The sequence below is a fragment of the Misgurnus anguillicaudatus genome, chromosome 1 (genome assembly GCF_027580225.2).
Source record: "Misgurnus anguillicaudatus chromosome 1, ASM2758022v2, whole genome shotgun sequence".
NCBI lineage: Eukaryota > Metazoa > Chordata > Actinopteri > Cypriniformes > Cobitidae > Misgurnus > Misgurnus anguillicaudatus.
The window spans coordinates 27,944,817-27,970,000 of NC_073337.2; the positions used below are offsets into that span (position 1 = coordinate 27,944,817).

The 25,184-nt window shown below is 39.3% G+C and overlaps 1 protein-coding gene and 2 long non-coding RNA genes across 3 annotated transcripts in view; 1 reads left to right on the forward strand and 2 right to left on the reverse strand.

Annotated features, from left to right (window-relative positions):
- The first annotated feature begins 540 nt into the window (after positions 1 to 540).
- Positions 541 to 1,787, forward strand: LOC141365054 (uncharacterized). The gene is made up of 2 exons (XR_012370335.1): positions 541 to 1,065; positions 1,496 to 1,787. It is a non-coding gene; the product is annotated as an uncharacterized lncRNA (long non-coding RNA).
- Positions 1,788 to 1,797: 10 nt separating this feature from the next.
- On the reverse strand, positions 1,798 to 2,659 carry LOC141365000 (uncharacterized). The gene is made up of 4 exons (XR_012370326.1): positions 2,599 to 2,659; positions 2,424 to 2,486; positions 2,272 to 2,322; positions 1,798 to 2,064 (listed from the first exon to the last, which is right to left on the reverse strand). It is a non-coding gene; the product is annotated as an uncharacterized lncRNA (long non-coding RNA).
- A 2,037-nt stretch (positions 2,660 to 4,696) lies between these two features.
- Positions 4,697 to 25,184, reverse strand: part of LOC129432123 (scavenger receptor cysteine-rich type 1 protein M130-like) — a 70,041-nt gene continuing 49,553 nt past the window's right edge. Inside the window, 8 exon segments of the mRNA XM_073869119.1 lie at positions 4,697 to 4,906; positions 5,049 to 5,102; positions 6,770 to 7,102; positions 7,268 to 7,585; positions 7,669 to 7,992; positions 8,077 to 8,391; positions 8,487 to 8,801; positions 9,475 to 9,786. Of these exon segments, the coding sequence (XP_073725220.1) occupies positions 4,806 to 4,906; positions 5,049 to 5,102; positions 6,770 to 7,102; positions 7,268 to 7,585; positions 7,669 to 7,992; positions 8,077 to 8,391; positions 8,487 to 8,801; positions 9,475 to 9,786 (2,072 nt within the window). The 3' untranslated portion in view covers positions 4,697 to 4,805.

Sequence of the window (25,184 nt, forward strand, 5' to 3'; positions counted from 1 at the left end):
GTAAATAAATATTTGTTGTTAAATTTAGAAATAAACACAACAGTATTAATAAAAACAGTATACATTTAATAAATAAACTATTTAATACACATACAGTACTTGTAGCTGCAATTCTGCCCAATCAATATCGTAATACCTAATTTATCCACTAGATGGCAGAACTGTCAATCAAATCATCAGTAAACGTTGTCATGTGACTATATGAAGAATCTTCACTGTGCTTCATGTTTTAAATCATAAAGTTTGATTTCCTTGAACTTTAAAGAAATTATTCTTACTAAACCCAATACTGCAACACCCCTACAGCACTAACAACATTCATCAGATCTAATAAAAAAATACAAAACTTGTGTTTGAACTCAAATTCAATCCAGATTAAAACACAGGGGTAATGTTACGAGCTGACAAATCTTACTCACTGACACCTAAACACATCTCACCCCACTCACCTTTATTATTTTAAAACTATTTTTATTTTACTTTTATTTTACTTTTATTATTTTACCTGTTTGACGTGTCAAACTCGGATATTTCCTGCGTCTCATGGGTCTTCTTACAATGCATAAACTCATCAGGTTAATAACGAATGTGTAATAATATCAACCTTATCAGTGCACGTGATCTGTGTGTTACAGTCTCCCGTCATCAGTCTCAGATTGAGCTTCATCTACACACAAAAGTTAAAAGGAACAGACAGACTGTGAGCTTGTGACACAAAATAAATCTGTTCTTAATCTCTAGCAGCAATACACAATTCATGACTAATACGAGTAAAAAAATAGCATTTGTAAGCAGCATCAATTACAGATTTGACTGATTTATTCTCTACTGCCACCATGCGGTCATGACTGAAATAACAGCACACAACACTCCACTGATCTCACACGCGCACCACGTCATGTTTGGAGTGCGTCAAAGACCACGGTGTGTTTACACACTGTTTAATTAAACAGAATAAATAAATCTCACCTGTTTGTGAAGTGAATTTTGTTACTGTTTAAGTATGTTAGAATGTCTGTACTTCATCATTGTACGTTTTTACCATGAAACTACTGCAGAACTGAGGTAAATGTTGCACGGTTCTACATTTCAAAGTCTTATAATCAACAAACTATATAAACACAGTTTACAAAATGTCTGGGTTGTATAAACAAGGTTGTAATAAGAATGACTGTACTTGAGTTTGTACTACTTTAGCCTAAATCTTCCCTGATATGTACCTATAATAAGAGGAACTGACATTATGAATAAACTAAACATGATAACATCCAGTAAATGTGTAATGTAACTTAGGTACACTATAACATCACAGTCAGACTTATCACAGTAATGGACGGAAATACACATGTTATTAAGATGAAGATGTGTTATTACTTATTTTACTCAAATCTAGTTTTCATGTCATTAAGTAAGACATTTTATGTCAAGCAGACACACTTTCATTATATTATTTGTCAAAACACAGATTTTTTTATTTATTTTGCCTGTTTTACAGGAATTCAAGACAAAACCTCAAGAAGAGTGAACTCGAGCTCAATCTACAGATGAATCTGTTACTGCAGAAGATCCAAACTCAACACAAATCATTCAATAGCAGTACGACACAAAACCCTCAAGTTTAAACATTTTAAAGTTAAAATGCACCTTCACACAAGAATGTTGTAGATGGCTGTTTGCAGACGTGATGATGTTTTTATTACAATAACTTTCTCTTTTTGGATCTTGCATCTCTGTTTTCCATCAGTGCTAATATTTGTTTTCAGTTAAGCATTAAAAAACTAAAGCCATGTTTGTGTGCAATATGTTACTCTCCGGCATTTAATATATACACGTGTCCAACCAGCCATAACAAAAATCTAGTATGCACTACATTTATAACTTGTCTATAAATGCAACGCATTCAATATAGAAATCGTTCAATTACAGACATATTTCAATATTATTATAATATAAGGCTTATGATTATAAGCTGTAGTACGATTTAATAATATTAGGCAGTGGGTGTGGTTATTGAATCACAGTCCTGCACACTTTGTTTGGGTCCTCCTCCCACATCGTCATAATCTGTTGTGTAAACAAAAGCACATTCCCATTCTTCATTTAATTGCATTAAGATTTAAAACAAAGAATAACTAGGAAAAAACTATTTAAATAGACAATATATAAAATCAAATTTCTAAATTCATAAAGGCTGTATTAATGGTATAAATATTCACAATAATAGATAATAAGATGTCATGTGTAAGAAATGTGCAGTTCTGTGTATCTCACCTATTATACCTTGAACGTTTTCCCCTATGATGATGACACCATCGTAATTCCCTATAGGAGATAAACAACAAATCCTATTAGAATGATAAAGAGACAGTTAACTTATAAATAGATGTCGTTACAAAAACAGCCTAGAAATGAAGTAAAATCACCTCTTTGAAGGTCAGAGTTTTGTCCAATGGTGATGACATCATCATACAGCTCAAGTGTGTCTTCTACAAATATAACATGAAACACACGTCATCACACCCATAGAGATATAAAGTATATTTTCTCTTCATGTACAGATCTTATATTTTATCTTAATACAGAATAACAGAAGTGCACCTGTCTCACTGTCTGCTTTTAGTCCATCAATGATGACATCATCATAGTATTCTGCTGGGACAAAACATGTTTGAAAACAAAATACAAAATGTCTGTTTGTACATATAAGACAATTAAGTCTGATCAGTCAATAAAGTCACAAACCTTTCCGGTCACTGTCATTGGAGACGTCATCATAATATTCAATCATGTGTTCATTTGCTAAAAAAAAGAGCATGAGATAGAAAATGTAGTATTATGTACATATACTTTTGAGTTTGTAAAAGATTGTCAAATAATTAATTTGAGTCAAAACCTAAATATTCACATTCAGTCCTCTAACCTGAGAAAAGTTCATAAGCATCTTCATGTTGTTCTTCAGAGATGAGACTCCCTGTTAAAGTGAAGCAGAAGAGTCAGAAACATGTTGATCATTACAAACAACCTCAACCTACATTTACATCATAAAGCACATGTGGTAAAGAGTTAGTTCATGCCAAAATGCAAATTGTCATGAATTCCTCACCCTCATATTGATCCACATCAGTAAGACCGTCATTTATCTTCAGAACACAAATAAGGGTATTTTGATGAAATCCGAGAGCTTTTGAGTCTGAGGGGTCAGAAAGCTCTTGGATTTTATCAAAAATATCTTAGGTGTGTCTTAATCAGTTCCCCATCTCTCTAGGTCGTGAATCAGTAAATCATGTACACGGGCACTGATAAGCGTATTAGCTCACTATACATTGGGACTTTTGATGACTTATTTTCCCATGGTGTGACTTAAAGTATGTTGTGAGACATTGCCACTGATACTTATCAGCAATAGGCAGAAATTATGTCTCACTAAATTAATTTTTTTTAAATGCTGGTTAAAGTACAGTATGAAAAACACTTTAATTATTAAATTTCATGTAGTTAAAAGTACAGGCAGTTTTAGTAGTCATGAAATTTAATAAAAAATTTGACAAGAAATGTCTGCACAAATTTTTAAATTGTCACTACCTTTAGTACAGGCAGGAAAAGACAGGAAGAAGCGCGCACACACCTGCATATAAACTTACAACCATATGAACCCCCCTCCCCATTAACCTCCAAAAATAATCACGCACGCACGCACGCACACACACACCTGCAGCTCTGTGGAGGAATTGTGTGGTTTGAAGCCGGAGGTTTAACAGGACTAATAATAGACGAACATCAGCTCAACTCACAAACATCAGACTGACTTTAATATTTCTACATCTGATTTGATTGAATAAGACGGAAGTCTCACCTCTCTGAGTGAAGTGTTTGTGTGTGTTTGTGTGTCTGTGATCAATCTCTTCATAAACTGCTTCAGTCTGAGTCCTGTGTCTCCTCTTAGAGAGAGCTGTGAGTGTAGACACACAAACACAACACATGACTGATGATACACTGAACAAGACTGTAGTAAGATTGATGTTGATGTAGTTCAATATGTCAGATGTGTACTTGTATGTGATGTGTGGATCTCTGTACCTCTCCTCATCTCTCTGTTGTGTTGAATCAGTATCAGCAGCGGCACTAAGAGCAGTAAGAGCAAAACTCCCAGTACAATCACAACCACTGGAGGATTGAAGAGAGGAGGAGTTTGTGGAGGAGTCACTGATCTCCTGTTTGTCTGAGAAACTGAAGGAGAAGCTGATGTTGTTGTTGTTGTTGTTGCAGACACTGACAAGTCTGTAAAATAAAATAAAACACACATATTAAAGTAATTGCTGAAATGATAATGAATTAATCTCTCAGTGTTTCCTCTCACCTGCACAGATGAGTGTAACTTGTTCTTTATGTGAGCAGTCAGTGTGATTTTTCAGGACATGAGGACAGTCCCACAGGTGAATCTCAGTCCCTCTGCACTCGACTCTGTTCATCCACACAACACCTTCACCAGCACCAAACGCTTCATTCCCATCAACACTCAATGCTGCTCCACAACCCAGCTGTCCGCAGACCACCTGCTCATCTCTGATGTCCCACAGATCATCACAGACTGAACCCCACACAGAGTTATGATAAACCTCCAGTCTCCCCGAACACAAACCCTTCCCTCCACTCAGTCTGAGAGGAAGATGATCTACATCACACACATCAAACAACATTTACAACAACACACTGAAACACAAACTGAGCTTTAAATGTGAAATACAAACGGAGCATATATTTATCTTTGGTTATAAATGAAAAATATATAATTGTATTATTTACACCTAATTAATATATACAAACATACTTGAACATTGTCTCTGGTGAGGGGATGGTGAGGTATAACATGTCAGATGACTCAGGGGTGACACTTGGATTTCATTCTCTAAAAGAATTCATGAAATTTCATTCAACACTGAATTTCCATTGCAATTTATTGGTTCTACTACAATGATTAAAACATTCACCTAAATAAAGATTCATTACAGTGATAATGTGTTTGTTTAATTATTGATTTAAAAACAAACCTTTGTTCGTGACGTCATAATCAACATTATATTCATAATCACCACTGTTAACTTCTGCAATTAAGAGATAGCAAACGTTATGATGTAACATTTTCGTGAAACAATATTTTAAACCTAATCAATGTACAGTGGCAAGAAAAAATATGTAAACCCCTTGGAATGAATTTGGTTTTTGTAGTAATTTGCCATAAAATGTGATCTGATTCTGTGCTCCTGTAAAGCATAGTGGTATAGCATTGAATTAGCAGCACAAAAGGTCATGATTGTGAACCTAGGAAACATGACAAGCTTCAGGCACACGCTGGGCACCCACGGCGAGTAAGGGTAGCCACACTACTTAACTCTATCCATTAGTAGACAATTTGTTGGATGTCTACACACTTGTTGATGTTTTCAGTTTGCTTTATCCAGGCAGAGCTTGCGGGGGCCATTTTAAAACGTAACTTTGTTTAAGATGCTAAAACAATTGTTAATCTGCTAATAATATGTGTATTATCAAAACCTAGCACCCGGTAAAGTCGCATTTATTCAGCCGTCCAATCACAATGGAGGAGAGGCGGGACAAACAGTACATCGACCAATCAAAACATCTTTGTTCTATTACTGAAGAAACATAAAAGTTAATACAGCGGGTCGATTACTATATATAACACCTCGTGCAACCAGAAAATAGGCATTGATTAAACAAATTATCTGCAAAATCTGACACATATAAGACAGTATTTCAGTAGGTTTGTGTAATAGCAACCAACGTACATAAACGCTTCCAAAGCGCCCTCAAGCGGTCATTTTTAGAACAACGACTGGCGCGTTCAACCTTTGGTGGACTCAAACTCAACTTTATTGTCCCTTTCGTAGAAACGTTTAGTTTCCAATAGTTGGAGTTTATGAAGTTTATTTATCCTCAAAAGATTATATAAATTAATGACCTAATGTATTGCTCACTGCATATGAATTTTCCGTTTATGTATGTGTTTGTAAGGTATTTACTAGCTATAATATAGCCTAATTGTTGTCTATAAACTGTAATGATTTACTTCAATATTTGATAACTGTTAATAATAAAAAACGAGTTTTTAAAAACATACAAATAATTGTCCTGATTCTTTACTTTTAACTGTAGTTAAAAAAAAATGAAATACATTATTATGTTTTTTTTATCTAACATTCAGGCTAAATGTTGTTTTAATGTAGTCAATGAAAATGTTTTTAATTAATTTTAATCATCTAATTTGCGGTAAAAATCATAGCACATGTTTCCGGTGTAGATACTATGATAGATGAGTCTAGCCTACCAGGCTCAAACGTCAAGCTACGCCTACGTTTGTATCCCTTATGTAAGGAGATCATCTACTTCTTTAAAAATATCTTTTTTTGCGAGGCATGGTTCACATCAGTTGATGGGACTTACAGACAGGAATCTTGAAATGTTTGAGTGTCTTTTATCAATCAATTGCTGCATTCACACCATATCGTAATTATTTTAAGATGACAATGTGATGCTCAACTCAAAGCTGTAAACATCTTGGACTGGGAATGATGAATATTATGAGTTTATTCCAAGGGGTTCACATACTTTTCCTGCCTATGTATTGATTCTCAAACATTGTTAAATTCAATATTACAAATTTTAGTTTTTGTATAAACTCTTCCTTTAACAAAACTTAATTTAAATAAACACAAAAATTGCATAAATATATACAAATAGTCCTACGGAATACCTTCTTCATTGGTAGAGGAATTAATTGTTTTATCCCAGCAGAAAATTTTTGCCACTTCATCTTCATTACAGTGATTCTGTCCCCAGGGTGAAGATGGACACTGCCATAAAGTGGAGTCATGTGATCGACATTTTAAGTAATCCAACCAACTGTAAGACCTCAGTCCATCTGAATAAATTAGTTCACCAACAGATTTTCCACAGTTCAGCTCTTGACAGATCAGACTCGCTGTGTCTCTGTTCATCTGATTGTAGCAAACATTACCCCAAGATCCATTGTAGAAAACCTCCACATTCCCTTCACAGCCTTCAGTTAACCTGAGCTCTGTATACTCTAGATTGAAAACACAACTTATATCAATCACAGTCAGTGCTTTAAATTAAACAATAAATATTTCATAATTGATATATCTTATGAAATGCTGAATAACATATTTAAATTAATTTTAAATTAATTTTCCTTATATATTTACTTAGTATGGTGCAGTGCACTGTTTACCTGAGCACACGACTCCTACATCTTCCTTGTGTTTACAGTCATGATCTCCCCAGACCCGTGAAGAGCAGCTCCACAGTGACGTCTCATTCCCCTCACAGTTCACATCATCCAGCCATATGGGTCCAGAACCAGGACCAAACCAGGCTGGTACTGGCTGATTACTGAGAGCCACTCCACACTGCAGCTGTCTGCACACCACATGAGCATCTTTAATATCCCAGAAGTCATCACACACTGTACCCCATGAGCCTTTGTGAAAAACCTCCAGCCTTCCTGCACAATCTCCACCAGAACCCACCAACCTGATGGACTTCTGACCTGAGATCAGATACAGAAAGAGAAACAGTTACTGCATTTGAACCAATACATTTACAATTACATTAAGATGTTGTAATCCTCACTTTGGCAGGTGATTGACAGCTGTTGTGTTGCGCTGCATTTGAGAGTTTGTGGAGAGTTGCAGTTCCTCAGATGATCTTCAGTCCCAGAGCACTGGAAGCCCATCACACACTCATAACTCTGTTCATTACTGGATGAAGAGGAGTTAGTGAAGTTCAGCACAGAGCCACAGCCCAGCTGTCTGCAGACCACAGAGGATTCAGTGAGACTCCAGGAGTCCAGCAGAACTCTCCTCCAAACCTGATGAATGTAAACTTCCACCTCACCCTCACACTCTCTCTCTCCAGACAACCTCACTCGACCATCATGAAGAGACAGAGAGGAACCTGGAGAAAGGATTTGACATTTTCAGATTGATTACGATCACACTACAGTAACTTCATGTTAATGACAGAGTGAAGTTCACTCACTAGAACAAATGACTCCAACATCTTGTTTATGAGAGGATTCAGCTCGACTCCATGAAGAGATTGAACATTCTGAGAGTTTTGTTTCATTCCCCTGACAATCAAACACATCAGCCCAGATTTCACCAGATCCCTCTCCAAACCAGTCCACTCCCACAACAGACACAGCAATCCCACAATTCAGCTCTCTACAGAGAACATTGGCAGCTCTCATATTCATGCACTCATCACACACTGAGCCCCATTTACTGAAATACTGACGCTCAACTCAACCAGAGCAGATATCAGAGCCGTTCACCAATCTGACCTTTGTGTAAGCTGAACAGAGAAATATTAGCTTGTATAAAGAACATGAAATTGAAAACTCAGATTTTTTATGTTATTAAAACGAAAGTTACATATTTATACTCAACCAGAGCAAATCACTCCCACATCATTATCATGTGAACAGTTGTTCTTGTTTGAAGATTGATGTGGACAGAAGTATATTTGAGATTCATTTCCTCTACATTGAATCTCTTGTGTCCACACCTGCCCCTCTCCTTTACCAAAAGTATCTGCACCCAGCAGCTGTACAGGAACCCCACAGTTCAGCTCTCTACACACAACCTCTGCATCCTGATCATCAAACACAGCATCACACACTGTGCCCCATGTCTTCCCATGAACCAGCTCCACTCTTCCAGAACACAGATGAGGTCCATCAACAAGTCTAGGAACTTTGTGACCTGTGATTTTAAAAAAGAAGAAATAGATGAAGCCCAAACAAAAAACACAATGTCAATTTTTCACTGCAATCATTCTGATTAGAAACAATATATTGCATTTGAAAAAAAAATTTTTTTTTAAATTGTTTAAATTTTGCGGTAAACTTAGCAACCCTTTGTTGTCGAATTGTCTAAAGTATTTCATGGTATAGTCATGAAATATTGGATTTGTTTATTTGTACTGGACACGATTTTCATATTTTTTCATGTCACTGAGCATGACTATCTTTTTGTGTCATTTTATGTAGTGGTTTTTCAATTTTTTTCATTATTCTTGGGGTTGGGGTTAGAACAACTTTATGTTACACATCAGATAACCTGACCGAAACCCCAAATCTAACCCCAACCTCAAGTGATAATAGTTTAAAAATAGACAAATGTAGAAACCAATAAATAAAATGACATGAAGAAAATCATGCTCGGGGACATAAAAAAAACATAGAAATTCGTGCTGAGTGACACGAAAAAAAAAATAGGAAAATCGTGTCCATAAACACGGATAAATTAAATAAACTATTTTGTGACTATATAACAGCATCATTTCAATACATTTAACATTGTTGTAATAATATTTATAAGTATAATATTCAAAATATTCATATGTAATAGCAGGATACTATTTAGAGAAGTTCACCTGAGCAAATAACTCCAGCATCTTCGTTATGATCACAGTCATGATCACCCCACCCATTTGATTGACAGTTTTTCAGTGTGGACTCTAATCCAGCACAGTTCACATCATCCATCCAGATTGGTCCTGATCCTTGTCCAAAGTGAGCCACATATAGCACCTGATCAGCCTCCCCACAATCCATCTCTCTACACACCACTGCAGCATCTGTCAGATCCCAACCATCACCACACACTGTTCCCCACTGACCATTATAAAGAACCTCAACTCTACCAGCACAACGACTGCCACCATTCACCAACCTCACACTTAAATCTGAGACAAAAACATTAAAAGTTATGTAAATACATGTTAACAATAAACATTAAATATTTACATTTCAATGTATATTTGTTTTGACCCCAATTGTGTACTTACCAGCGGTAATTATCATTACTACAGAGGAGAGTAAAATGAGTGTAAGACAGATCTCCATAATCCTCTACTGTACACACAGACTGATAGAGAATAATGAGAAGTCAATGTAAAGAGAGAGAGAGAGAGAGAGAGAGAGAGAGAGAGAGAGAGAGAGAGAGAGACCAATCACGCTCTCTGTTACCTTATTAGAAATAAGAAAGGAAATCATCAAACAACTTGAGTGACAAATCAGAAGAGATATTTGTGATTTTCTCCATATATATCAGCAGAACGTCAGCGCTGATGAACGACGCTCCTCCCTCCATGTTCAGAGGAGACAAACACCTGCAAGAGTGAAGATAAATTTACATCAAATAAATGAAACACTTCAGTATCTATTCAGCATCAAATCCTGTTGTGTGCAGATGTACAGGAAACTTTATGATCACTTTAAACAATCTCTCACACACACATATGCACTTTATATGTACTTTAAAAAAATACATATCAAGCAGAAGCTCTGTAACTTTTTTAAAAATATTAAATAAATACATATTACACATCTTCCTCATACTCACTGTTTATACTTTTTTTTTTAATCAAGATAAAAACACAGGATATGTCCCACTAACACATCTCACCTCACTTACCTTTATTTATTATTTTTTTAAACTTTTACCTGTTTGACTCTTACACAGCATTTGGTCAAACTCTCTTGAACTTCTAATATTTCCTGGATCTCGTGGGTCTTCTTACAATTCAGAAACTCATCAGGTTAATAATTAATGCGTAATAATATTATACCAACATGATCAGTGCGTGTGATCTATGTTACATGCAGCTCCAGTGTCTCCAGTCATCAGTTTCAGATTGAGCATCATTAACTTCATCTACAAACAGAAGTTAGAAGCAGACAGACTGTGAGCTTGTGAACACAAATTAAATGTGTTCTTATTCTCTAGCAGCAATATACGATTAATAATAATACTGATAATAACTACTAGACCTGCTAGCATTTATAAGCAGCATTCATCACAGTGAGCGACTGATTCATCCTCTATACTGCCACCATGCGGTCAAGACTGAAACAACAACAAACCTCTGATCTAACACATGAAAGCCTTCAAGCAACACACGCCGCGCAATGTGTGTTTAAATGTAAATGTTTATTTCAGGGCAAGAACAGAGTTACATATGTGTGGATATAAGCTAAGTCTGTGGCTGTTAATTTATTTTTGATAATTAAAACGGTTTTCAGTTTTGATTATTAATGTCTGATGCAATCGGCTCTCGTTGTTCTTTTGAGAGCAAAATTTCGGTAATGTTACATAGTTCTGTAAAAAGTAAATGCAAATAACTATATGAGTATATAATGTATGTGTTTGGCCATCCATCATATATAATGTTTCTGATGGTATGAAGATTGTTTTGTGTTAAAGTCCCCCAGCTGATAATTTGATCACTTAAAGCTCATCTTTAAGCATCATAATAGTAAAAGTTTTTCCTGTGACAGTAATTTCTACATGCTTTAAAACTGTTTGAATGTAATTCCCTCATTTAGTACACGGATCTATGAGTATGCAAATTAGTCCCCGCCTCCATCCTTTTGTACGCATAAATAGATGCTTATTGTACTGCTGACATACTAACAGTCAACAATGTAATAAAAGGAAATTCCTGAGCTTCTGAAACGTCTTTACCTGACTGAAATGAAACGATTGCATAAAGAAGAACAGGACAAAAAGATGGAAAGGAAGAGCAGTGGATGAAGAGGAAGAAGAGATCATGACATTGAGATCTTCTTTTGAGAAACTCAAACACAACACCTGACATCTCTGCTGACCAAACTCATTAATGTCATGAAGCAAAAATCATAACACAATCTGAAAGGTGCAGATAAACCTTACAGAGAAAACCAATTTTATCCTATTTAATCAAGTCCAATATTTATGTTACATGTGTCAAATGTTAAATATGATACAAAACGAAAATACAGTAAATATGAACACAAAATGAAAAACAAAACAATTTTCAGGACTAAATGTCTTCTTCAGGCATCAGTCAGTATTTAGTGTGATCTCTCTTGGCACGAAACACATCTTGAGCTTTTTTGAAAAGACTGAAGTCCTGAAGTCATTCAATTAGAATTAGAATTTAATTTCATTTAGGTTTGAGATATCCTACAGTTACCTGCTATTGATCAAATGGAAGGGGAGTTTACCCTAAATACTTCACACTTCAGCTTATACTTTTATACTGTTTTTACACCTTTCCTGGTTGTATTGTAATAAAGAGACTGAGAAATAATAATATATATGATCACTATACAATTGCAAAAACATCAAATGGTAGCATGGTGCCCTAAGACTTTTGCGCAGTACTGTACATTTATAATTCCATTTCATTATGTACCTGATTGATAATAGGAAATCTCTGACCACCCTGCCATGTCTGTGTTTCAGTGGGTGTCACCTAATGAAGTCTGTGCTTCATCTGTGTCGGTCTGTGGGTCAGGTTAAAAGCACATGACTATCAGAGACTGCAGGCAGGGGTAACTTCTGTCCCTTATTATTTAGCACAGGACTGGCATCATGTGTTTCTGTCTGTTATACCCATTTACTACATTGCCTCATTGTCACATATGTTAAAGGGGTCATAGCATAAAAATCAGACTTTTCCATGTTTAAGTGCTTTAATTGGGTCCCCTAGTGCTTCTTTCAACCTAAAAAATTTGAAAAAGAACAACCCAATAACTTTGTTTTGGTAAGCTAATCAGGTGACTCCGGGGTGCAGCCTGGACGATGGGGCGGGGCCCAGCCTGAACGCCCCGCCCCATTGACTGCACATCGACCCATTTATAATAATACAGTGCCCCTTAATCTGCACTATCCAACCACGGCACTGTCATTTAGTGCACCTTCATTGTGACCAGTGTTTGCATTTCATCAGCTCATTTGCATTTTAAAGGACACACCCAAAATGGCAAATTTTTGCTCAGGCCTACAAAGTGGCAATTTTAACATGTTATAATTCATTATCTTTGGGGTATTTTGAGATAAAACTTCACATATGCACTCTGGGGACATCAAAGACTTATTTTACATCTTAAAAAATCTCATAATATGACCCCTTTAAGATTTCTGGCTCAATAAGACAATGTATTTGTGCTCACATTTATTAGGGCCCGAGCACCGAGGAGCAGGCCAGAATGGCCTGCACCGAAAGGTGCGAAGCCCTATTGATTTTGCTCGGATTATTATTAGGGCCCGAGCACCGAGGAGCAGGCCAGAATGGCCTGCACCGAAAGGTGCGAAGCCCTATTGGTTTTGCTCGAATTTATTATTAGGGCCCGAGCACCGAGGAGCAGGCCAGAATGGCCTGCACCGAAAGGTGCGAAGCCCTATTGTTTTTGCTCGGATTATTAGGGCCCGAGCACCGAGGAGCAGGCCAGAATGGCCTGCACCGAAAGGTGCGAAGCCCTATTGTTTTTGCTCGGATTATTAGGGCCCGAGCACCGAGGAGCAGGCCAGAATGGCCTGCACCGAAAGGTGCGAAGCCCTATTGTTTTTGCTCGGATTATTATTTAGGGCCCGAGCACCGAGGAGCAGGCCAGAATGGCCTGCACCGAAAGGTGCGAAGCCCTATTGTTTTTGCTCGGATTATTATTTTTTTTATTTTTATTTTTATTTTTATTTTTATTATTATTATTTTTTTTTAACACTTTTGGGCACTTTGGGTGCCTAAACATACTCGAAAACTCTTGAAATTTGGCACAGACGTCAGAGTCGTCGGCCATCAGGTCTGGGCAAAGGCTGGAACACGGGCGTGGCAGGGGGGCTCTGTAGCGCCCCCTGTAATGCAAAAACAAACATTGGGGCACAGATCGGGCAAACATGTACGCACATGTACGAGAGTTGGTACGCATATAGATCTCATCGACCTGAACAACTTTCGCCCTCTAACATTTTAGCTCCGCCCAACAGGAAGTCGGCCATTTTGGATTGTTTAAAAAATGCATGCAGTGAACTTTTAAATACTCCTCCTAGAGGATTCATGCAAATGACACCAAACGTGGTGAACATGATGTCGAGACATTGTACTTGCTAAATTGCGAAGGGATTTTTGATATCTCAAACGGTTCTGCCATGGCGAGGCGACAAAGTTGTGGCGAAATCAGAGAAACAGGAAGTGTCTAATATCTAAGGCAAAAAATGTCTAATTGTGATGACACGCGGGGTGTTTGTTCGTCTGAAGATTCCGATCGCATTGATGTGCCTATTGTGAGTCTCGGGTATAGCGCCACCACCAGGCGCCAGGAAGTGTGTCAGTCACAAAGGTGGATTTTTTTGACAGTTGCATGCAATGTTCTTTTAAATACTCCTTCTAGAATATTCATGCGATTGACACCAAAAGTGGTCACCATGATGCCGAGACATCGTAGATGATAAATTGCGAAGGGATTTTTGATATCTCAAACGTTGTTCCCATGGCAACGCGTCAAACTTTACTTTCATTTTAAAGGCATATTTAAGCCTTTCAGTTGCATACAGTTAACTTTTAAATACTCCTTCTAGGATTTTCATGCGATTGACACGAGAAGTGGTCAACATGATACCGAGACATTGTAGATGATAAATTGCGAAGGGATTTTTGATATCTCAAACGCTGTTCCCATGGCAATGCATCAAACTTTACTTTCATTTTTACACATATTTAAGGCTGACAGTTACATGCTGTGAACCTTTAAATACTCCTCGTATGGGATTCATGCGATTGACACCAGAAGTGGTCGACATGATGCCGAGACATTGTAGATGATAAATTGCGAAGGAATTTTTGACATCTCGAACGCTGTTCCCATGGCAACGCGTCAAACTTTACTTTAATTTCAGGTATATTTAAGGCTCTTGGCGTGCTTAGTTTAAGTTTAAATTTGGCACACACATCAGAGTTTTCGGCTGTTAAGTGTTGACAAAAAGGTCACACACAGGCGTGTCTCTTAAGTGGCTCACTAGTGCCCCTGTTTGTCTAAAATGTGGGGTTTCTTTTACCTACAGTCCCCAAATGCCTCAGAAACAACATTAAATAGCCCACTGATATTTTACCCACTTGATGCCCTTGCCCGCCGTGCATCGTTTTCTCGGACGCACCGTGTAGCGGTAAAAAAACGTGCGAGGGCCCGCCATTGCTGCTTGCAGCTATATTTTTATTATTTTTTTTTTTATTTTTTTTTTACGTTTCGGGGCAATTTGGGGGCCTTAACATACTCAAAAACTCTTGAAATTTTGCACAGACGTCAGAGTCGTTGGCCATCAGGTCCGGGCAAAGGCTGGACCACGGGCGTGGCAAGGGAGCTCTGTAGCGCCCCCTGTAATGCAAAAACAAACATTGGGGCACAGATCGGGCAAAAATGTACGCACATGTACGAGAGTTGGTACGCATATAGATCTCATCGACCCGAACAACTTTCGCACTCTAACATTTAAGCTCCGCCCAACAGGAAGTCGGCTATTTTGGATTGTTTAAAAAATGCATGCATTGAACTTTTAAATACTCCTTCTAGGGGATTCATGGGATTGACACCAAACGTGGTGATCATGATGCCAAGACATTGGACTTGCTAAATTGCGAAGGGATTTTTGATATCTCGAACGGTTCTGTCATGGCGAGGCGACAAATTCATGGCGAAATCAGAGAAACAGGAAGTGTCTAATATCTAAGGCAAAAAATGTTTCATTGTGATGACACGCGGGGTGTTTGTTCATCTGAAGATTCCGATCGCATCGATGTGCCTATTGTGACTCCCGGGTATAGCGCCACCACCAGGCGCCAGGAAGTGTGTCAGTCACAAAGGTGGATTTTTTTGAAAGTTCCATGCAATGTTCTTTTAAATACTCCTTCTAGGATTTTCATGCGATTGACACCAAAAGTGGTCACCATGATGCCGAGACATTGTAGATGATAAATTGCGAAGGGATTTTTGATATCTCAAACGCTGTTCCCATGGCAACGCGTCAAACTTTACTTTCATTTTAAAGGCATATTTAAGCCTTTCAGTTCCATACAGTTAACTTTTAAATACTCCGTCTAGGATTTTCATGCGATTTACACGAGAAGTGGTCAACATGATGCCGAGACATAGTAGATGATAAATTGCGAAGGGATTATGATATCTCAAACGCTGTTCCCATGGCAATGCATCAAACTTTACTTTCATTTTTACACATATTTAAGGCTGACAGTTACCTTTAAATACTCCTCGTATGGGATTCATGCGATTGACACCAGAAGTGGTCAACATGATGCCGAGACATTGTAGATGATAAATTGCGAAGGAATTTTAGACATCTCGAACGCTGTTCTCATGGCAACGCGTCAAACTTTACTTTAATTTCAGGCATGTTTAAGGCTCTTGGTGTGCTTAGTTGAAGTTTAAATTTGGCACACACATCCAGAGATGTATAAAGTACTAGGGACCCAGACTTGAGTAAAAGTACAAGTGCTCTATCAAAAAAGTGAGCACACCACTTAAGTGGAAGTAATGAAGTATTAAACATGTTTTGTACTTAAGTATTGCAAGTAGTTTATTTTAAAATATACTACTCAAGTACTGAAAGTAAAAGTACAAGTATTGTGTAATGTAGTTATTAAAGAAAACAGTCAAAAGTTTGAATATAATATTGTTTATATTATTTCAAATGTTTAAGCTAAAGGACACTCACAATTGCTTTGGCTGTAGCAGGAGTACAAGGACAGGAATGTTCAGATTAATTTAACTAATATGGCAATAGAGAATTCAGAATTAATAAAATATTAGTCGATGTAATGGTAATAGGTAAAGGTACAAGATGTTTCAATGTATTTAGGTTTCCTTCTTTCGCGCACACTCGCCCTTTCTCGCGAATTCTCTCTCTCGATCGGTCTCTCTCGTGCACTTTGGTTCTCTCTTCACTTCACATTTGTCCACAACTGCGGCTCATAATTGTGAGTGAGAGGGAGGGAGGGGTCCGCTCTTCACTATCTCCTATTGGTTTAGACCACAATCTGTGTGTGTTTCTAATGTGTATTACCGCTCCGGCAGTGATAATGTAGGTTTGGAATGATTCGTAACATTTGAGTGTAACGAGTAACTATGCAGCACATAAAAAATGTATTGGAGTAAAAGTATTAAACTCATCGAAAATATGTTCTGAAGTAAAAGTGGAAGTAGGAGAAAAAAATAATACTTCAGTAGAGTACAGATACTGCCTATTAGTACTTAAGTACAGTAGTGAAGTAGTTCTACTTCGTTACTATACATCTCTGCACACATCAGAGTTTTCGGATGTTAAGTGTTGACAAAAAGGTCAGACATAGGCGTGTCTCTTAAGTGGCTCACTAGTGCACCTGTTTGTCTAAAATGTGGGGTTTCTTTTACCTACAGTCCCCAAATGGCAGAAACAACATTAAATAGCCCACTGATATTTTACCCACTTGATGCCCTTGCCCACCGTGCATCGTTTTTTCGGACGCACCGTGTAGCGGTAAAAAAACGTGCGAGGGCCCGCCATTGCTGCTTGCAGCTATATTTTATTATTATTATTATTTTTTTTTTTTTTTTTATTATTTTTTTCAACACTTTTGGGAATTTTGAGTGCCTTAACATACTCGAAAACTCTTGAAATTTGGCACAGACGTCAGAGTCGTCCGTCATCGCAGAAAACCAAAGGCTGGAACACGGGCGTGACAGGGGGGCTCTGTAGCGCCCCCTGTAATGAAAAAAAAACATTGGTGCACAGATCGGACAAACATGTACGCACATGTACGAAAGCTGGTACGCATATAGATCTCATTGACCCGAACAACTTTCGTACTCTAACATATTAGCTCCGCCCAACAGGAAGTCGGCCATTTTGGATTGTTTAAAAAATGCATGCGGTGAACTTTTAAATACTCCTCCTAGTGGATTAATGGGATTGACACCAAACGTGGTGATCATGAAGCTGAGACATTGGACTTGCTAAATTGCGAAGGGATTTTTGATATCTCAAACGGTTCTGCCATGGCGAGCCGACAAATTTGTGGCGAAATCAGAGAAACAGGAAGTGTCTAATATCTAAGGCAAAAAATGTCTTATTGTAATGACACGCGGGGTGTTTGTTCGTCTGAAGATTCCGATCGCATCGATGTGCCTATTGTGACTCCCGGGTATAGCGCCACCACCAGGCGCCAGGAAGTGTGTCAGTCACAAAGCTGGATTTTTTTGAAAGTTCCATGCGATGTTCTTTTAAATACTCCTCCTAGGATTTTCATGCGATTGACACCAAAAGTGGTCACCATGATGCCGAGACATTGTAGATGATAAATTGCGAAGGGATTTTTGATATCTCAAACGCTGTTCCCATGGCAACGCGTCAAACTTTACTTTCATTTTAAAGGCATATTTAAGCCTTTCAGTTCCATACAGTTAACTTTTAAATACTCCTTCTAGGATTTTCATGCGATTTACACGAGAAGTGGTCAACATGATGCATAGACATTGTAGATGATAAATTGCGAAGGGATTTTTGATATCTCGAACGCTGTTCCCATGGCAATGCATCAAACTTTACTTTCATTTTTACACATATTTAAGGCTGACAGTTACATGCTGTGAACCTTTAAATACTCCTCGTATGGGATTCATGCGATTGACACCAGAAGTGGTCAACATGATGCCGAGACATTGTAGATGATAAATTGCGAAGGAATTTTTGACATCTCGAACGCTGTTCCCATGGCAATGCGTCAAACTTTACTTTAATTTCAGGCATGTTTAAGGCTCTTGGCGTGCTTAGTTGAACTTTAAATTTGGCACACACATCAGAGTTTTCGGCTGTTAAGTGTTGACAAAAAGGTCAGACATAGGCGTGTCTCTTAAGTGGCTCACTAGTGCCCCTGTTTGTCTAAAATGTGGGGTTTCTTTTACCTACAGTCCCCAAATGGCTCAGAAACAACATTAAATATCCCACTGATATTTTACCCACTTGATGCCCTTGCACGCCGTGCATCGTTTTCTCGGACGCACCGTGTAGCGGTAAAAAAAACGTGCGAGGGCCCGCCATTGCTGCTTGCAGCTATATTTAGGGCCCGAGCACACCAGGGTGTGAGGACCCTATTGTTTTTGCTCCGTTTATTATTATTATTATTTTTCTTCTTCTTCTTCTTCTTCTTCTTCTTCTTCTTCTTCTTCTCCGAAATGGATCGCGTTTTTGAGGGCCTAAACATACCCGAAAACTCTTGAAAATTTGCACACGCGTCAGAAGTGGCGAAAATTTACATGTAGTATAGGCGTCAGAAGTAAGCGTGTAAAAATGGCTCTATAGCGCCACCTGCAAAATTTCAAGAGAACAGCCCCCCCCACTATGAAAACGTACAGATACGAAATTTGGTAGGGTCATCTATGACCCCAAGACCTTCAAAAAAGTCTCTTGGAGCTAAGCTCTAAACCCCACAGGAAGTCGCCCATTTTGAATTTTCTCTGTCATTTTTTGACATTTCCAAGCGTCATACTTTAACGAACTCCTCCTAGAGATTTTATCAGATCGTCATCATATTTGGTCAATCTCATCTAAAGGCCTTTGCGATGTTAAATTGCGGAGCTTTTGACTTTTCGTTGGAGGGTGTGTCCGTGGCGGCCTGACAAAGTTCATCGTTTTCGCCATGAAACAGGAAGTTGTTATAACTAAGGCATACAATGTCCAATCTGCCCCACGCTTCACATGTTTGATAAGAGTCTTGGCCTGAACACATTTCAATGCCAATATTCAGCTTCAGTCATAGCGCCACCTAGAGGTAGCAGGAAATGCCATGTTTTACGCTGTGATTTACTGCTCTTAGAGATTTAATAAAATCATCATCATATTTGGTCAGACTGATTTTAAGTCCTTTGCGATGATAAATTGCGAAGATCTTGACTTTTCGTTGAAGGGCGTGTCCGTGGCAGCCTGGCAAAGTGTGATGTTTCACCATGAAACAGGAAGCTGTTGTAATTCAGGCATACATTGTTTGATCTGCTCCAGACTTCACACATTTGATAAGGGTCCCGGCCTGAACACGTCAATATAACAATAATCAGGTACAGTCATAGCGCCACCTGCTGCACACAGGCGGTGTGGCACATCAGTTTCCCTTTGAATATCCACCTGTATTTACCCACTTTAATTTATACCCCCCTGGTTTACTGCTTTACTAATGCCATAGGGTAGCTGTGCACATGCGTGCGAGGGCCCTTCCATCGCTGCTTGCAGCTTTAATTATTATTATTTTTTTTTATTTTTTTTTTTTTTAACACTTTTGGACTTTTTGGGTGCCTTAACATACTCGAAAACTCTTGAAATTTGGCACAGACGTCAAAGTCGTCCGTCATCGCAGAAATCCAAAGGCTGGAACACGGGCGTGGCACGGGGGCTCTGTAGCGCCCCCTGTAATGCAAAAAAAACCATTGATGCACAGATCGGGCAAAAATGTACGCACATTTACGAAAGTTGGTACACATATAGATCTCATCGACCCGAACAACTTTCGCCCTCTAACATTTTAGCTCCGCCCAACAGGAAGTCCGCCATTTTGGATTGTTTAAAAAATGCATGCGGTGAACTTTTGAATACTCCTCCTAGGGGATTCATGCAAATGACACCAAACGTGGTGATCATGATGTCAAGACATTGGTCTTGCTAAATTGCGAAGGGATTTTTGATATCTCGAACGGTGTTGCCATGGCGAAGCGGCAAAGTCATGGGGAAATCAGAGAAACAGGAAGTGTCTAATATCTAAGGCAAAAAATGTCTTATAGTGATGACACGCGGGGTGTTTGTTCGTCTGAAGATTCCGATCGCATCGATGTGCCTATTGTAAGTCTCGGGTATAGCGCCACCAGCAGGCGCCAGGAAGTGTTGCAGTCACAAAGGTTGATTTTTTTGACAGTTCCATGTGATGTTCTTTTAAATACTCCTCCTAGAATGTTTATGCGATTGACACCAAAAGTGGTCAACATGATGCCAAGACATAGTAGATGATAAATTGCGAAGGGATTTTTGATATTTCGAACGTTGTTCCCATGACAACGCGTCAAACTTTACTTTCATTTTAAAGGCATATTTAAGCCCTTCAGTTGCATGCAGTGAACTTTTCAATACTCCTTCTAGGATATTCATGCGATTGACACCAAACGTGGTCAACATGATGCTGAGGCATTGGAGATGATAAAATGCGAAGGGATTTTTGACATCTCGAACGCTGTTGCCATGGCAACGCATCAAAGTTTACTATTATTTCAGGAATATTTAAGCCTCTTGGCATGCTTAGATTTACTTGAAATTTGGCACACACATCAGAGTTGTCGGCTGTTAAGTGTTGACAAACAGGTCAGACATAGGTGTGCCTCTTAAGTCTAGCGCCCCTGTTTGTCCAAAATGTGGGGTTTCTTTTACCTACAGTCCCCAATTGGGTCAGTAACAACATAAATAGTCCACTGATATTTACCCACTTGATGCACTTGCCCACCGTGCATTGTTTTCTCGGAGGCACCGTGTAGCGGTAAAAAAACGTGCGAGGGCCCGCCATCGCTGCTTGCAGCTATATTTCTTTTTATTAGGGCCCGAGCACCGAGGAGCAGGCCAGAATGGCCTGCACCGAAAGGTGCGAAGCCCTATTGTTTTTGCTCGGATTATTAGGGCCCGAGCACCGAGGAGCAGGCCAGAATGGCCTGCACCGAAAGGTGCGAAGCCCTATTGTTTTTGCTCGGATTATTAGGGCCCGAGCACACAAGTGTGAGGACCCTATTGTTTTTGCTCCGTTTATTATTATTATTATTATTTATTCTTCTTCTTCTCCAAAGTGAATCGCATTTTTGAGGGGCGAAACATGCTCGAAAACTCATGAAATTTTGCACACATGTCAGGAGTGGTGAAAATTTACATGTGGCATAGGCGCCAGAAGTGGGCGTGTAGAAATGGCTCGATAGCGCCACCTGCAAAATTTCAAGAGAACAGCCCCCCCACTACGAAAAACGTACAGATACGAAATTTGGTAGGATCATCTATCACCCCAAGACCTACAAAAAAGTCTCTTGGAGCGAAGCTCTAAACCCAACAGGAAGTCGGCCATTTTGAATTTTTGCCTTGATTTTTGTGCAAATTTGGTAATTTCCAGGCTTCATACTGCAACAAACTCCTCCTACAGATTTAATCCGATCATCGTCATATTTGGTCGGTCTTATCTAAAGGCCTTTGCGATGCTAAATTGCAGAGATCTTGACTTTTCGCTGGAGAGTGTGTCCGTGGCGGGCTGCCAAATTTCGGCGTTTTCGCCATGAAACAGGAAGTGGCTCTAACTCAGGTATACAATGTCCAATCTGCCCCACGCTTCACATGTTTGATTAGGGTCTTGGCCTGAACACATTTCAATGCCAATATTCAGCTTCAGTCATAGCGCCACCTAGAGGTAGCAGGAAATGCCATGTTTTACGCTGTGATTTACTGCTCTTAGAGATTTAATCAAATCATCATCATATTTGGTTAGATTGATGTAAAGCCCTCTGCGGTGATAAATTGTGAATATCTTGACTTTTCGTTGAAGGGCGTGTCCGTGGCGGCCTGGCAAAGTGTGATGTTTCGCCATGAAACAGGAAGTTGTTATAACTCAGGCATACAATGTCCGATCTGCCCCTGACTTCACACGTTTGATAAGGGTCCAGGCCTGAACACATCAACATGGCATAATTCAGTAACACTCATAGCGCCACCTAGAGGCAGCAGGAAATACCATGTTTTACGCTGTGATTTACTGCTCTTAGATATTTAACCATATCAACATCATATTTCACCAGTGTAATCTCAAGACCTTGTGTGATGATAAAAAGCAACGACCTTGACTTTTCATTAAAGGGCGTGTCCGTGGCGGCCTCGCAAAGTATCGGTAAATGAATCACATTTTTGACAGGCTAAACAAGCCCAAAAAGTCATAAAACATTGCACACATGTCAGAAGTGGCGAACATTTACATGTGGCATAGGCGCCAGAAGTGGGCGTGTAGAAATGGCTCGATAGCGCCACCTGCAAAATTTCAAGCGAACAGCCCCCCCGCTACGAAAAATGTACAGATACGAAATTTGGTAGGATCATCTATCACCCCAAGACCTACAAAAAAGTCTCTTGGAGCGAAGCTCTAAACCCCACAGGAAGTCGGCCATTTTGAATTTTTGCCTTGATTTTTGTGCAAATTTGGTCATTTCCAGGCTTCATACTGCAAAAAACTCCTCCTACAGATTTAATCCGATCATCGTCATATTTGGTCGGTCTTATCTAAAGGCCTTTGCGATGCTAAATTGCAGAGATCTTGACTTTTCGTTGGAGGGTGTGTCCGTGGCGGGCTGCCAAATTTCGGCGTTTTTCCATAAAAAAGGAAGTTGTTATAACTAAGGCATACAATGTCCAATCTGCCCCACACTTCACATGTTTGATAAGGGTCTTGACCTGAACACATTTCAATGCCAATATTCAGCTTCAGTCATAGCGCCACCTAGAGGTAGCAGGAAATGCCATGTTTTACGCTGTGATTTACTGCTCTTAGAGATTTAATAAAATCATCATCATATTTGGTCAGACTGATGTTAAACCCTTTGCGATGATAAATTGCGAAGATCTTGACTTTTCGTTGAAGGGCGTGTCCGTGGCAGCCTGGCAAACCGTGATGTTTCACCATGAAACAGGAAGCTGTTGTAATTCAGGCATACATTGTTTGATCTACTCCAGACTTCACACGTTTGATAAGGGTCCCGGCCTGAACACGTCAATATAACAATAATCAGGTACCATCATAGCGCCACCTGCTGCACACAGGCGGTGTGGCACATACATTTTCCTTTGAATATCTACCTATATTAACCCACTTTAATTCATATCCCCCTGGTTCACTGCTTTACTAATGCCATAGAGTGGCGGTGCACATGTGTGCGAGGGCCCTTCCATCGCTGCTTGCAGCTTTAATTATTATTATTTTTTTTTTTTTTTTATTTTTTTCAACACTTTTGGACATTTTGGGGGCCTTAACATACTCGAAAACTCTTGAAATTTGGCACAGACATCAGAGTCGTCCGTGATCGCCGAAAGCCAAAGGCTGGAACACGGGCGTGACACAGGGGCTCTGTAGCGCCCCCTGTAATGCAAAAACAAACAGGAGTGCACAGATCAGGCAAACATGTACGCACATTTACGAAAGTTGGTACACATATAGATCTCATCGACCCGAACAACTTTCGCCCTCTAACATTTTAGCTCCGCCCAACAGGAAGTCCGCCATTTTGGATTGTTTAAAAAATGCATGCGGTGAACTTTTGAATACTCCTCCTAGGGGATTCATGCAAATGACACCAAACGTGGTGATCATGATGTCAAGACATTGGACTTGCTAAATTGCGAAGGGATTTTTGATATCTCGAACGGTCTTGCCATGGCGAAGCGGCAAAATCATGGCGAAATCAGAGAAACAGGAAGTGTCTAATATCTAAGGCAAAAAATGTCTTATAGTGATGACACGCGGGGCGTTTGTTCGTCTGAAGATTCCGATCGCATCGATGTGCCTATTGTAAGTCTCGGGTATAGCGCCACCACCAGGCGCCAGGAAGTGTGTCAGTCATGAACTTTTAAATACTTCTCCTAGGGAATTCATACAATTGACACCAAACGTGGTGAACATGATGCTGAGACATTGGACTTGCGAAATTGCGAAGGGATTTTTGATATCTCGAACGGTGTTGCCATGGCGAGGCGACAAATTTATGGCGAATTCAGAGAAACAGGAAGTGTCTAATATCTAAAGCAAAAAATGTCTTATTGGGATGAAACGCAGTGTGTATGTTCGGCCAAGGATTCCGATCGCATCGATGTGCCTATTGTGAGTCTCGGGTATAGCGCCACCAACAGGCACCAGGAAGTGTGGCAGTCACAAAAGGTGGATTTTTTGACAGTTCCATGCAATGTTCTTTTAAATTCTCCTCCTAGGATTTTCATGCGATTGACACCAAAAGTGGTCAACATGATGCTGAGGCATTGTAGATGATAAATTGCGAAGGGATTTTTGATATCTCGAATGCTGCTCCCATGGCAACACGTCAAACTTTACTTTCATTTTCAGGGATATTTAAGCACTTGGCATGCACTTTGGGTGCCTTAACATGCTCGAAAACACCGGAAATTTGGCACAGACCTCAAAGTCGGCGGCCATTAGGACTGGGCAAACGCTGGAACACGGGTGTGGCAGTAGGGCTCTGTAGCGCCCCCTGTAATGCAAAAAAAATA